Source organism: Crocodylus siamensis, chromosome 6 (assembly GCF_052110815.1).
Source record: "Crocodylus siamensis isolate JL-2025a chromosome 6, ASM5211081v1, whole genome shotgun sequence".
In the NCBI taxonomy this organism is placed as follows: Eukaryota; Metazoa; Chordata; order Crocodylia; family Crocodylidae; genus Crocodylus; species Crocodylus siamensis.
This window is the reverse complement of record NC_143400.1, coordinates 1,304,014-1,318,243: the sequence shown is the minus strand read 5'-3', so window position 1 is coordinate 1,318,243 and position 14,230 is coordinate 1,304,014. Positions and strand designations below refer to the sequence as shown.

General features: G+C 54.8%; 1 protein-coding gene across 1 annotated transcript; it reads left to right on the top strand.

Annotated features, from left to right (window-relative positions):
* Nucleotides 1-1,273: 1,273 nt before the first annotated feature.
* Nucleotides 1,274-7,038, top strand: LOC149860359 (histone H3.3A). Its single transcript, XM_090053074.1, has 5 exons — nt 1,274-1,421; nt 2,440-2,491; nt 3,645-3,806; nt 5,046-5,199; nt 6,268-7,038. The coding sequence occupies exons 3-5, from the start codon at nt 3,679-3,681 to the stop codon at nt 6,394-6,396; spliced, it is 411 nt and encodes a 136-aa protein (XP_089909200.1). The 5' UTR covers nt 1,274-1,421; nt 2,440-2,491; nt 3,645-3,678; the 3' UTR covers nt 6,397-7,038.
* Nucleotides 7,039-14,230: the final 7,192 nt, after the last annotated feature.

Genomic DNA, 14,230 nt, shown 5'->3' with positions numbered 1-14,230 from the left:
AATAGGTTCGACAGACACTTGTCTGGGATAGCTTAGTCAGGAATGATCCTGCCTTGAGCAGAGGTTAAATGAGACGACCCCATGAGGTCTCTTCCAGCCGTACTTTCTTCTGTTCCTATGACAGATATTAACTCTAATCACTGAGACCCAAGCAGGGTCTAGATGCAAATCATGTGGAGGCCTTATGCACTTGGTTGGCCTGAACCATCCATGGTGCTTGGCGTGATTCGAGCCAGGACCCAGGCAGAGTCTGGATGCAACTCATGGGTGTCTTCATACATTCAAGTGGCCTGACCCATGCAAGGCGCTTGGCAGGACACACGTGACAAGCCCATCATGGAAGAGAGAAACATGCAATGGGTGCAATAACCTTCATGTGATGCATCTGAGCACGGGGGGGTCCCCAACGCCCACGTGAGAGATTCGCTGTGTTGTGTGGAGGCGAGGTTGGCACAAGTGATCCATGCAAGACGCTTGTCAGGACACATGAGAGAAGCACATCGTGGAAGAGACACATACGCAACGGATGCAATAGCCTTCATGAGCATGGGGGGTCCCCAACCCCCATGTGAGGGGCTCACCTTGTTGTGTAGAGGTGAGATTGGCACAAGCCACTCATGGACAGCGCTTGGTGGGACCCATGCAAGAAGCACATCGTGGAAGACACATATGCAATGGGTACGATAGCCTTCATGCGGACGGGGGTCCCCAACCCCCACACGAGGGGCTCACCATGTTGTAGGGAGATGAGATTGGCACAAGCGACCCATCTGCGGCGCTTGGCGAAACCCACGCAAGAAGCACATCGTGGAAGAGACACACAAACAACAGGCGCAATACCCTTCGTGAACATGGGGGGTCCCCAGCCCCCACACAAGCAGCTCACCCAATTACATGCAGGCGAGGTCAGCATGAGCGACCCACGCACGGCGCTTGGCAGGACCCACGTGAGAAGCACGTCATGGAAGAGACACACATGCAATGAGCGTGACAGCCTTCATGAGGACAGGGGGTCCCCAACCCCTATGCGAGGGGCTCGCTGTGTTGCGTGGAGGCGAGGTTGGCGCGAGTCCGGTGCCTGGTGTGTTTGGCGATAGGGCGGTTGGCACAAATCACGCCCAACGTATCCTGCGGTGGGGGGCAGGGGCTGAGATTCGGGCGGCCCAGCAAGGCGGCCATTCCTCCTGTGAGATGATGGGCCTTTCCAACGACGCTCACAAGATGGCGCCGCTTCACTCTGGTTCACCTCAGGTGACCTCTTCCTCTCCTCCCCTCCGTCCCGGTGCATGATGGTTAAATAGCCTGGTCGGGGAGCCCGCCATTTTCTGTCAGGGCTGGCGGGAAAGGCGGGAAGGCAGCGCGAGCGCCGGCGCGGGACTCCTAACGGCTCCAACGGTCGCCAGAGCGCGGGACACGCCCAGGTAACGGCCCGCGCGGGACCCTCACCCCCCCCCCGCCGCCATGATGCCCCCCCGCCCCCCCTCCCCTGAGGCGAGGGGGGGGGAAGCAGGCACCGAGGTCGCCTGAGGAGACGCTTCCACCCAAGTCCCGCCTTCCGTCTGTCCCCGGCCGTTCATTGGTCGGAAGGCGCGGGAGCGTGGGCGCCGCCCTGATTGGCTGGTGCGGCCGGCACGGATTGGCGGGCGGCGCCGTCCATCCTCACGGAGGGGCGGGGCCGCCTCGCCCGCCCGGTTACGAACGGATTGGCCGGCCGCTCAGGCCAATGGAAGGCGGCCGCGTCACCTGACCGCGCTCAACCAATCAGAGCTCGGCGTGGCGCGAAGGCTTCTGGAATATGTAGTCACTTTAAGCCCATGGGATCGGGGGAGGGGTCCAGAGCTCTCCATGGGGCTGCTGTGAGGGGGGAAGGCCTCATGGGCCCCACTGTTGGCTGGGTGTTGCCACGGCATCAGAACGCTCCTTCCACACCACCCGTGTCGTCTTCCAGGCCTGAAGCTCTCCGTGTCATCTTTTCGTCCCTCACATCTCCCCAGCCCCCTCGGGCTGCCACCCTTGCCGCCCTGGCATGGCTTGGGAAGGAGGTGGGAGATTGAGGAAAGGCCCAAAGGGCAGCCAACGGGGCCAGCTGCCAGTCGGGGAAGGAGAAGGTCGAGGGGAGGATAGGACACGTGTCCGTCACATCGTGAAGGGGGTGCACCAAGTGAGCGGCGAGCTGTCAGGGTGGCCGTTCATCCAGTTTTGCAGAGGATTGTCCTCTATTGATGTGAAACTGGACATGTATTTTTCACTGCTTTGCCCTCTGCCGACCTTGCCTGCGGGAGCTCCCCGCTTGGCTTTCCACTGACACGCCCCTGCCACTACCATCTGCGGGAGCTCGCCATGCCCCCCGGTCTCGGGAGGGACACGACGTTCATGGTGGTGGGGACACGAGGGCACGCTGCTGGCTCATAATCAGCTTTTGTCCATTATCACCCCCAGGTCCTTTTCTGCAGAGCACTAGAACCTACAGAGCACCTGCTGAAATTCCTAGGTAATGAACTCAAAACTGACAAGAGAGAGGGCTTCTTTTTTTGCATGGGGCGTCATTAAGTGGTGGGACTTATGACTACCGTAGCTGTTGTTGTGGTGTTGGCCGACATTGGTGTGATGACAGCTGCACCATCGCTGTGGCATTGGTGCCACAGGTGGTGGCGGAGGCAGGGAGCGGAGCCAGGGTCAACAAGGGACTATCTAAATTCATGGCGGATCCATCTATTTACGGCTGTTGAACAGAACAGTTGGAGATGTTTCCTCTGGGATCTCTATGCCAGTAACGGTGGATGCCAGAGCAGGTGTTAACTGGAAGATGGAGCACTCTAGAGCTCTCTGGTTCGATGCTCTCCCTGTACAACATCCATCCATGCCACTGTTGGAGACAGGGCTGCTGGGCTAGCTGGACCATTGGTCTGACCCTGCCTGGCTCTGCTGATGTTCCTACTCCCAGACACCCCCCACATACTGGTTTTCTCTCTGGCTGCCCATTTCTGAGCTGTCCGGGGAGGGAACGGCTCATTTCTCTCCCCTGAAAGGAAAAATCCTGTCTTCCACCACTGAGAAATGCTACATGTGGATATGAAAAACTTTGCAACCGAGGGGCACAGGAGTTCTCCCAGCTTTTTCCAACCCACTAAGTAACATTCCCCTCCTAGAGCCAGGGGGATCTCACCGCCCTTTGCTTTCACTGGTAGACCACGTTCTCTTCCACGACTAGGAAAGGCCACACTTTTGCTCGCCTTCTGCACTCGGGAAAGCTGCTGCTTGATGTGACACTTCTGTTAGGGAAGAAACGAGATCCAGAGATTCATGTGTGCAGCTGGATTTGGACAGTTTTTATACATTTAAGCCATTCTCTGAGGTAGCAGGGGTTTTTGGTGAACTTGCTGGAACTGTTCTTGTTAATAGGGTACCAGAAACATTCCTCAAATGTTGATATCCCTACATTAAAGGCCATTTTGAATTCTGTAGCATCTGGGTGCCTCTCAGTCAATCCTGCATTCAGGGGGGGAGGGGGCTGACCTGCATTTTACCATGTTCTCTGCCACTGTTCTGGTCGATGTTTGTGCTGTGGTCAAAATCTCACACCAAATTATGACTGAAGTGGTGAAACTAATATTAACCGCCCTGCCTTCTCTTTCTTTTTTTAGCGGATTTTTTTTTCCATTTTAAAAACCGTCCAGAATGGCCCGTACCAAGCAGACCGCTCGTAAGTCCACCGGTGGAAAAGCACCCCGTAAGCAACTGGCCACCAAAGCAGCCAGGAAAAGTGCACCTTCCACCGGGGGAGTGAAGAAACCACATCGCTACAGGTATTTGGAGCCTGCCATCTCTGCTGGAACATGCGAGAGGGAAGCAGGGGTGTTATTTGCCCTGCCCTTTGCCCTCACGAGATGGCTATATCCCCCATATCATGGTGCATGGGAATGCTGGCTGGACCTCCAGGGGCAGGAGCATGTGGTTGTACTTGAGGGGATCAGAACTCTTTGTGCCATTGACCTTCTGTCTCGATCTCTTCTTAGTGCCTCAGTCTCCCCTCTCTCCCCCCTGCCTCCCCTGCTCAGATTGGAAGCTATGTGCACAAGACCCCAGCAGAGAACTGGGTCCCAAATAACCATAATTACAAATAAAGAATAGGTTCATAGTTGCTAGTATGCTACAATATAGTGTACAAACAGGAAGTGAAGAATGAACCTCCTATACAGGGTGTTTATAAAGGCCTTGTGCAACTTTCATGGATTTCATAGTAGGCATTAGGACTAGAAGGGACCCTGTGAGATCACCGGGTCCTGCCCCCTGCCCAAGAGGCAGGAAGTCAGCTGGGGTCAGATTGCCCCAGCAAGCATGCATTTTATTAAACTTTAATAACTTTGGATATACACATGATAGAAGCAAACTGTAAATAGCAATTGAAAGTGTAATTCATTAAGTTTTTTAGTGTGGGGTAAGCCATGCATAGGGTAAAAATCACAAATGTCATTCATGAAATCACTCGGCAGCAACTGGAAAATGTTTTCTATGAGTTGGAAAATCAGACGGAAAAATCTATCACGAACGACGGCATTTATGTTGAAGTCTAGAAATTTGAGCTGTATCGTGTTAAAACTTAATGAATTATGCTTGCAGTTGCCATTCACAGTTTGCTTCTATCGTGTGTACGTCCAGAGTTATTAACGTTTAAAGTTGCACAAAGACTTTATAAACACCCTGGATATTCCTGCAATCACATCTGATGGATCTGCTGTCTAGAAACAGGGGTTTTGATGCTGGTCCAGTCCTAGTTTGGAAAGAATTGGTGCAAACCCAGTGAAAAAAGGTGGTACAAACACAACAGTGTTGCCCCAGGCACCATCTCCCCCTGCTCTGTAGGCCTCGGCGATGCCTGGCAGATTTACAAGCAGGCACTGGGAGCAGTTCTGCCTTTAGGCATCTGTCTGTCTTTCTTTTGTGGGGTGTTAAAAGCCTCCATTTGGGCAAGAAAGAGCTGGCTCTGACCACGGTGGCAAGAAGCAGTAACAATCAGCCTATCCACAGCTGTCTCTCTCTTCCAGGCCTGGCACCGTGGCCCTTCGAGAGATCCGACGGTACCAGAAATCCACAGAGCTGCTGATTCGCAAGCTCCCCTTCCAGCGCCTGGTCCGGGAAATTGCTCAGGACTTCAAGACGGACCTGCGGTTCCAGAGCGCAGCCATCGGAGCCCTGCAGGTTGGTTGCTTCTCTCTCTTGCACACTTTCACCCACGGTCCCCTTCCATCAGCTTGTCTAATTAGTGCCTGGCACTACAAGATCACTTCCAGAGGGGGGAGCCCCAACCTGCCTCTTGGTTATCAGATGCCTGGAAACTAGAGGAAAATGTGCGCCTGCCTTCTTGAGTGACCTGAAAACTCCTGCACTAATCCATGGTGCTCAGCATGGCCTGTGGCCCAGAAGCTTAGAAACTAAATTCCCCTCTGCTGTACAGCAGTTGCATTCTTCCCCTGGGAAACTGAAGGCATCTCTATAGAGTTGAGTGTCCAGGCAGCATGTCTTCCTTCTCCTTTGGGTAGTACTCTCGTATACAGACAGCTTTCCCACAAAGCTCTGGGAGGATAAAAGATGCTATGAAGATCTTGTTAAGACCCAGGAGCGGGGAGGGAGTGCAGCTTTACAACCCCTAGTGCGTGAATGTTGAGTCTCACCTGTGATATCTAAGACGGAGCCAGTTCACTGGTATCAGTGAGCTGTGATGGAGCCTCGGTTACTTCACCAGGAAATGGATATTGCCGTATTTTCCTACGTACATACCCCTGAGTAAAATATGTACCTTGGCTTTGAAAACCTGAATGAAGGAGAAAAGATCTTTCCTTCAGAATCTACTAGCAGATGCAAGGGGGAGGTAGAGAAAGTGTCTGCCACCAGTATCCAGGGAGTGCTACATGCTATGCAGGTGCCGAGGAAACTGCTGTTACTGTGTTGTCTAAAATATAAAGTGCACCCTCAATCTCCAGCTGTTGTTGTATATTAGAAAATACAGTAATTGGCTCCTGAGAAGCTTGTGATGGAGGCAGGGGTTAATTAGGCACAGAGCATTTAAAAGGCCACTTTTCTAAGTGAACGGTACTCTATTCAGCTTCCAGCTTCTCTGACTTAAAACCTGCCCCCCCGCTTTGAGACTTGCCCTATCACCTACCCAGGGTGGGGTGGGTTGTGTTTTGATGCACCTGAAGGGGATTATGTCTTCCAAACTCTGACTTTGCGTTGTGTTGGCTTCTTTTTCCCCCTCACCCTTGGTAGGAAGCCAGCGAGGCTTATCTCGTGGGTCTCTTTGAAGACACCAACTTGTGTGCCATCCACGCCAAAAGAGTCACCATCATGCCAAAAGACATCCAGCTGGCACGTCGTATCCGGGGCGAACGGGCTTAACTCCGTGGTGGTAGCTATCTCCGCTCATGCCGTGTATTAGACTAGACTCTAGGTTTTTTTTTTCCCTACTCCTGTTTGTAGTGGCTAGCTAGAACAATGGGAAATGTTAAACCTAACTTAGCTCTCAGCAGTGAGGAAAAACCCTATCTGTTTGTTCACGAAATACAAGCAAAAAAAACCCACAAAAAAAACAAAAACAACAACAAACCAACCAACCAACGACACTTTGAGAAATTTTCAAGACTTTTGGATTTTTTCAGTTTGTTTTTTGTATCTTTTTTTTTCAGAATTGCAAAAAAAATTTAAGTAACTCAAACGGGGAAATGTTTTTGAAATATCTGGTTTTGTACACAAAACGGAAGTAGATTTAGGCATAAAACAAAACAAGGAGCTTTTTGTCTTCGGTTTGTAAAAAAATATATATATAGATAGATATATATATGTATACCTGCAACGATTACTCGACACTCTTTTTTGTTGTTTTTTCTTTCTTTTCCTTTTCCTTTGCATTTCCAACAAGCTCTGAACTTGTTTTCCTGTTTCCATGCGTCTCGTGACACGTGAGTTAGGCCTTTGTAACATTCAGGTTCCTTCGCCCCACGGTGGTGACAAAAGCAGTGACGAAATAAACGTTGAACGATACTCCTTCCGCTTCCCTCTGGTTTTCTACCGTGGAATCGTAGAAAATGAGGGTTGGGAGGGACCTCAGGAGGTCATGTCTAGTCCAACCCAGGTCATCTAGGCCAGTGTTTCACAACCCAAAAATGGGTGGCAAGAATAGATGAAAGGGTTGCAAACAAGCTTTCAAAATGGATCATATTTTACTTATGTTTTTGAAAGACTAGATGCTGCTGGTGCTTCACCATAGATTGATGCTGTGCGTGCTAATAAACGGGGATCCAGGGTTTGCATTTTCCCTGGGGAAAAAAGCAGCGGTGGTGGTTGGGCCATGGCAGTGGGGTAATGCGGTGGGCTGGTGCACAAATGGCTGGCGGGGGGAGGAGATGAGGGCAGTGCTCCCACCCTGTCCATTATTCCTCGTGCTGCTGGTGTGGGGGTCCTGGTGGTGGCAGCAGTGAGTCTCACCACCCACACTGAGCCATGGAAGCAGCTCCTGCCCATGCCTGTCTGACCAGGCTGCAGCCCTGTGCCTGCTGTGGGTGCGCAAATCTGGGAGGGCACATGCCCTAAACACCCACCTTGCCCCACACACTAGGGAACTGTGTTCTGGGGGTGGGGGGCAGTGGGTTGGGAGTCAGGGGCACCAGCAGGACCAGGGGACTGTTTTCTATTTAAACTATTTACCAGGTCGGGACTGGCTATTGAGGTTTCCAGATGGGTACAAAAAAGGATGAGAACCACTGATCCTGCCCAACCGAAGTCATCTAGTTTAGTCCCTTTTGGCATTGACTTGGTGCTGCTTGTTGTTAAGAAAAGCTTCAACTCTCTCATGCTTTCCCAGTGTCTCAAATCCCGTACACCTTCCGTGATCCGTTAGTTCACGAAATACCAACCCCCTACCAACACTGAGAAATTTTCAAGACTTTTGGGTGTTTTCATTTTGTTTTTTTAATATAACTTTCCTGATGGGATGTCTCAAATCCTGAATACCTTCCATGAACACTTATTAAGCCCAAGTTCAATCTCGTTAGGCTCAAGGTGCCTCTTGTTAGTCTCATGGCACCGTTTGCTAATGCCAGCTTTTTGCTTTCACTTGGTTTTTGACTCTGGAAGAATACTAGCAGTATCACAAAATCATAGAAAATGAGGATTGGAAGGGGCCTTGAGGTCGAAACTAGTGCCACCCCCTGCTCAAATGCTTCTGTTGACAGGACAGGATGGTTTGGACGGTCTGGATTCCTATTTGAAATCTCCAGGTTTCCCTTTTGAATTGCATGTAGGTGCTTCCACACCTAAAGGTGCTACTGTTGCACCATGCCCTGCGGCACCCTTGAGAGGATCCCAGGGGTCCCTGGTTGAGGGTCGCCGTATTAAGCCATTCAGATGCCTCTGAAGGAAAGCATCTTTGTCGTCTCTTCCAGACGAGACGCTGCACAGCTGGCAAGTCGGTATCAAACCTGCAAGGGTGTGGACCAGCGAAGGGATGTTCTGTCTTCATGCACCTCTCGAGGATGCAGCAGGGAGAGCTTTGTGGAATCATTCAGGCTGTGGGATGCAGAAGACTCAGACCCCTGCTACTGCGACGAGCAAATGGCTTCTCCCCGCCTCTCTGCCCGTCGGCGGCAGGGTCTTTGCACCGTGTTTAATTCGCACTTCTGCCGCACTTTGAATGCCTTTGCTCGCAGGACCACCTCCCACCCCCGTGTCAAGGACGAGAGGTCATGAAATGCTGCCCTTCGGCCGGACAAGGATTTCCCATTGCAGTGTCTCTATCTCAGCTGGCTTCTTCCACGCAGGCCTGACCTGCCTGCTGCTCTCACTGATGTCCTGCCACCCCGGCCTTTCACTTGTATCACGCTGCCTTCCCCAGACGTTGGGTAAATGGCCATCTACAACCAATGCTCCTTCCCCAGGCGCTCGTTGAAGCGGGGGGGTGGGCTGTTTGAGACCAATGCATCCTGGACTCTTCACTTCGACCACACCATCCCAAAGAGCTCAGAAGCTCCTTCCTCACCTTTTTAATGCCCTTTAGAAAAGAGCAGCATGTCTCAAGAAAGCCCTTGATGATCCCACTCTTTGGGCAAATGTGATCTCTTTTATTAAACCAACCAAGTAGTTGGGAAAATTGCTGTTTGTATGCTTTTGGGCACAAGGGAGAGACCTTAGACGAACATAACTGCATCCAATACCCCAGAAACTTGATGGCCCCTTTTCTTTGCTGACCTGCATCTGCCAGCAACACTTTTCCCCTCCCCGTGCTTGGCTTTGGCGTCTCCAGCAGCTTGCACTTCTTTTTAAGGACGCCTCTTATAAAGCATTTTTGCTCCCCCTGCAAAATTTTGGAAGTGGGGGTGGGGGGCTGCTTCTCTCCTGCTATCTCCCACGTGGCCTGAAGACTCCAAGGCAGAGAGCCCCAAGTTTGTACCCAAAAGCTTGCAAAGAACAATTTGCCCAGCTATTTAGTTTGTCTAATAAAAGAGATCGCATTTACCCAAAGAGCCTTGTCTGCCAGGTTCTTATCTGAGAGCTTGGGGAAGAGAAGACAATAGCCAGCAGGATGAAACAATCTGCCTGGGAGCTGTTATCAGGTGACTTATCCCCCCACATCCAACACCCTACGCAGAGGAGATAAAAATGCTGAAGATGTTCCAAGCAGCTGACGAGGGGCTTTTAATTGGGCTTCAAGAGTCCAGTGAAGCCGAAAGCAAGGCAGCAACAGGGAAAAAACCTAGGCATCCCAGCTCTGTTCCAAAAAAAACCAAGGGCTGGGAGTGTAGAGGGGTATAAACCCAGCTGGGTTTTAACCCGGCACCAAGTGAAGGTAAAAGGGCTGCCACACACCCCTCGGCTGCGAGTAATGTTGGGCGTGGGCAATCGTATCTGCCCCCGTGCCGGGCTGTCACCCTAGTGCTGGGGCACCGATCACCTTGGAGGCGCTGACTTGATTGCTTCTGACACGTCCGCATTAAATAAAACACCAGCCCGGAGCCCTGGTTGAGTCCCTGTAAGCGGGATTACTGGGCTGGGGTCACGGCTGCTTTCTTTGCCCCCAACGGAGGGACGAGCATGCGGGCATCTGAGGACGCGGCGTTCCCCACTTGGCTTGGCCCAGCCCGGCCCATGAGGTTTGGGCAAAGCTTTTCATACCTCTCAGCAGTGGGTTTTGGGCTCTGAACTGGGAATATACAGGATGCCTGGGTTCATTTTCCAGCTCTGGGAAGGGAGGGGGCTGGGGAGCTGCCCCCCACCAGGCTGGTCTGGGTGATGTAGGGAAACTTTGGGGAAACCCAGGTATTTCTGTTGTGTGGAGCCACAGTGTGACTTGCAGGAGACTCCCCCTGTCAGCAGTAGAGGGGCTAGGCCATACAGCTGGGAATCCCAGTGGAGTCCATCGGGGTCAGCAATCTCCTTCCCTGCATCCCCCGCAGCTCTTAATACCGTATTTCCTGGCATACAACCTGCCCCAGATTAAACAGCACCCCTTGAAGTTAAAAAAGGCTCTTTCTTGGCAGTAACTGGGTGGCAGCAGCTTTTACCGTATTTCTCAGGTGAGCTGTGCCCTCCGATGTTCAGCAGTGGGTGGTTATACGCATGGAAGTATGGTATCTTGGGCTGGAGATCCCTCTGCGTGTGTGTGTGTGTATTTAGTCCCCTGAGAAGGGGAGGGGGTCCAGGTCCAACTCCCAGCTTGTGCGTAGGAGACCACCTCCTCAGGCCCCCCAAGCCTGGGGTGGGGTGGATGGAGTAGGCTGGGGCTAGATGGGGAGGTCTGCCTGCAGTGGGGTAATGAGACAGCCCCCCTCAAGCTGGGTCCTGTTGTTACGCCCAAGATGACTCGAGGGGGGGTGTTATTTCACTCTGGGAAGCCCAAGGGGTGGGGGGGGAGGCTGTGGCTGTCTCTGCTTGGCCTAGTAGTTAGAGCTGCTCTCTGACAGCTGGGTTTTTTGCCTCCCCTTTATCTCAGGGTTAATTGTTCTATTTTGGGGCCTCCAAATGCAGCTGCTTTTGGGGTGGGGTGGGATGGCACATCTCCTCCGTGCCTGACACCCCCCCAGCACCCCGGCTGTGCCCCCACCTGGGCCCGGTGCCACGCCACTCGGCTCCAATCCTCTTAGGCCAGGAGAAGCCCCCTTTGTTCGCTGGGTGCCCGCGGCCCCTCGTGGTACCTGCGTGCCCGCCGCCAGCTTAGGCCTGGCTGAGGGCACTGCTGCCCCGTGCCGGTCATGAGGCTGGGGGCACTGACAGTGCGGAAGCCTGGCTCCATGCCCCCCCCCGCCTCTGCCCTGTAGGATGGGGTGCGCAGCCCAGGATGCCTGGGTCCCTGGGAGATGAGCTGCGTGTGTGTGTGTGGGGGGGGGCACCTGGGTTGTGTATGTGGGTGGGTGTCCCATATGCCTGGGGTGGGTGCGGGTGTGCCCTAGATGCTTGCATTGGGTATGTGTACGTGTCTCCCAAACACCTGGGTTGTGTACGTACATATGTGTGTGTGTCCCAGATGCCTGGGTTCTGTGTATGTGGATTCGTCTTGTACACCTGGGTTGTGTGTGTGTGCACGCACGCACAGGGCGGGGGGGATACATGTCCCCTTTGTATCTCCAAAGATGGGTCATGAGGTCACACGCGTCGTGTGTGTGTGTATGTGTCCTAGATGCCTAGGTTGTGTGTGTGTGTGTCTGTGTCCTGGGTCCTGTGTGTGTGTGTCCCGGACGCCCCGGTTCTGCATGTGCCCCCTCCCACCCGGCACCGCCCCCGCCTGCCTGCCCCCTCCCGTCACACTGTAGGGATTAGGGTTAATCATCTGCAAATCCCCCCCGTCTAAAAAACAAACTAATCATCAAGATTTCCACACTCGGGGCCAGGCCCAGCTGCTGGCGGCCCCGGGCGTCCCAGCAACAGGTGCCCCTTCCCCGGAGGGGGGTTCTGGGGTGCAGGGTGCCTGCTGCCCCCAACCCTGCTAGGACCAGGTCGATGAACCCAGGCGTCTGGGACCAGCGCCTGATGCTTCTCCGGGATTTTTCTCCCAGCTCTGGGCCCCGATCCTCTTCTGGGGGACCAGTGGCAGGGCCTGATCCTGCCCCCCTGGGGGAAGAGGCCGTGGGGGTGACGCCAGGCCAGGTCTGTGGGACCCGCCAGGCTGCCCCGTGCCTGCCAGGCTGCATTGCTGGGGGCATTAGCGCCAGCTTGGGATTCCTGCCGGGATTTGGCGCCTCGAACACAAGGCCTCCTTGTGCTCTGCAGGCTCCTTCCCCCCGCCAGCCCGGCCCGGCCCCCATCTCCCAGAATCCCCTGCTCTGTTCCAGGGTGGGGTCCGAGCTGGGCAGGTCAGGGGTCCAACGCCCCCGGGCGCCGGGGTGCCGGGGGTCCAAGGTGGATGGATGGGCGCGCTCGGTGCTGTACAAACGTCGAGGGTCTGTGCTCACTGCACACCAGGTGGGGGGGCCAAGTTACATGGTGGGGAGGAACCCATGTGACCTTGCCCCTCTCCCAGAATCCTCTTCTCCAGCCCAGCTCTGGGGTGGGGAGCGGTCACCACCTGCCCCTCTCTCCTGGGAGGCAGTGAGGCCTAGCAGCTAGAACCCAGCAGCCAGGCCGCCTGGGTTCCCTCCCAGGCCCCCCCCCGCCCTCCTTAGTGGCCTCGTCACAGCTTTTGTACAGCCCCGAGCGCACGGGTCTAGGACTGCTTCCGTCCCAAGCAGCCGTGATGGAGTGCACCAACTCCACCATAGGCAGGAAGGAGTTAATGGGTGCTGGCAGGGCAGGGGGTGGGGGCTATTAGGTGTGGGGGTGGATAAAAGGACAGGGGTCCAGGGGAGGGAAGGAAGCCTGCCCCCTCTCCCACCACTGGAGGTACCTTTCAGGGCTCGTTGGGGGTCTCTAGGCCCCAGCTCGTTAGCGCCGCCCTGCTTGGTGTTCCTGGGGAGCCCAGGTGTCCTCGCTGCTGCTCGGCCCTTGAGCTGCAATAAGCGAGCCCGGGCGTCCTGGCTCTCGCCGCCGGCCTCTCCTGCCTTCCAGTGCTGGGGAGGGACCCCAGGCACGCCCCCGCCCTAGCCACTAGCCCCCACTCCCCTGCCAGAGCCCAGGGCTCCTGCCTTTCCGCCGTCGCGCCTCAAACCGGAGGCCCAGCTCAGGGGAGGAGGCCAGGTGTCCTGGCCCCCAGAGCTCCCTGCTCTAACCACTAGATCTCCTGGCTTCCAGGGCAGGCTGAAGGTAGCAGAGAGACTAGCCAGACCCTCCCTGCCCCCACTAATTAGCTTCATCCTGGGCTAATTGTCCTGGGTAGAATAATCAGGGAGGCCCATTGTCTGCTAAGGAAGTTATCCCGCCCCCCCCAACACACACATTGGAGCTGTGATGCAGCTGCCTCTGGGGTGGGACAGGCTGGGGTACAACACATGGGGGGGCTCCAATACAGGGATCCACTGCCTGCCCTGTTGGGGGGAGAAATCCCCCCCACCTCCCTGGCTGTGGATTGGTGTTAATTACTAGGGGCAGCGGGGAGGCTCCCCGCAGAGACCCCATTAGCCCAGGTGGTGGGGGGGAGACGCTATCTAGCCCTAGAGGGGCTTCCAGCAGGGGAATGTGGGGCTCGCCATGGGTCAGAGGTCACCAAGCAATTAGGACCCTGGCACTGTAAGGTCTCCTCCCCTCCACAGGCCCTGTCAGCCTGTGCCCTAAGAGTGGGGTTGGGGTCTGGACCCAAGAGCGGGAGTGGGGTTGGACCCCCTTCTCCAGCAGGGGCTGGGGTTACTGCGAGTCTGTGCAGCCGCGAACCTGCCCCACCGGGCTGACCATGCACTGCCAAAGCAGCCGCTCCCATCCCAAATTGCCTCCCAGGAGCTAGGAAGAAGGGCGGGGGGAACCCCAGCTTCTCTCCTCTTTCCAGCCCTTTCTCCCCCTTATTTCCCCCCCTCCTCCCCTCCTTTCTTTTCAATTTCCTCTGAGCCTCGTCGGACAAATTAAATTGTAAGTGTATAATTGCGCCCAGGCTTCGGGGCCCGCCGTGAAGATTGCAGCCGGGATTAGCAGGCTGGCAACCCATTTTCATCAGGGCTTAATCTCTTCTCCCCCCGCGCCCTCCCCCCCACCAGGACCCGGCTGGCTTAAAGACCTGGCCTGCCAGACCCCGGCAGCCTCTGGGCTCCATAATTGAAATGTGCGGTGGGGATAAAGGCTTTACCGTAATGTCCTGCCTACTATGTGCCTTCCCACAGCT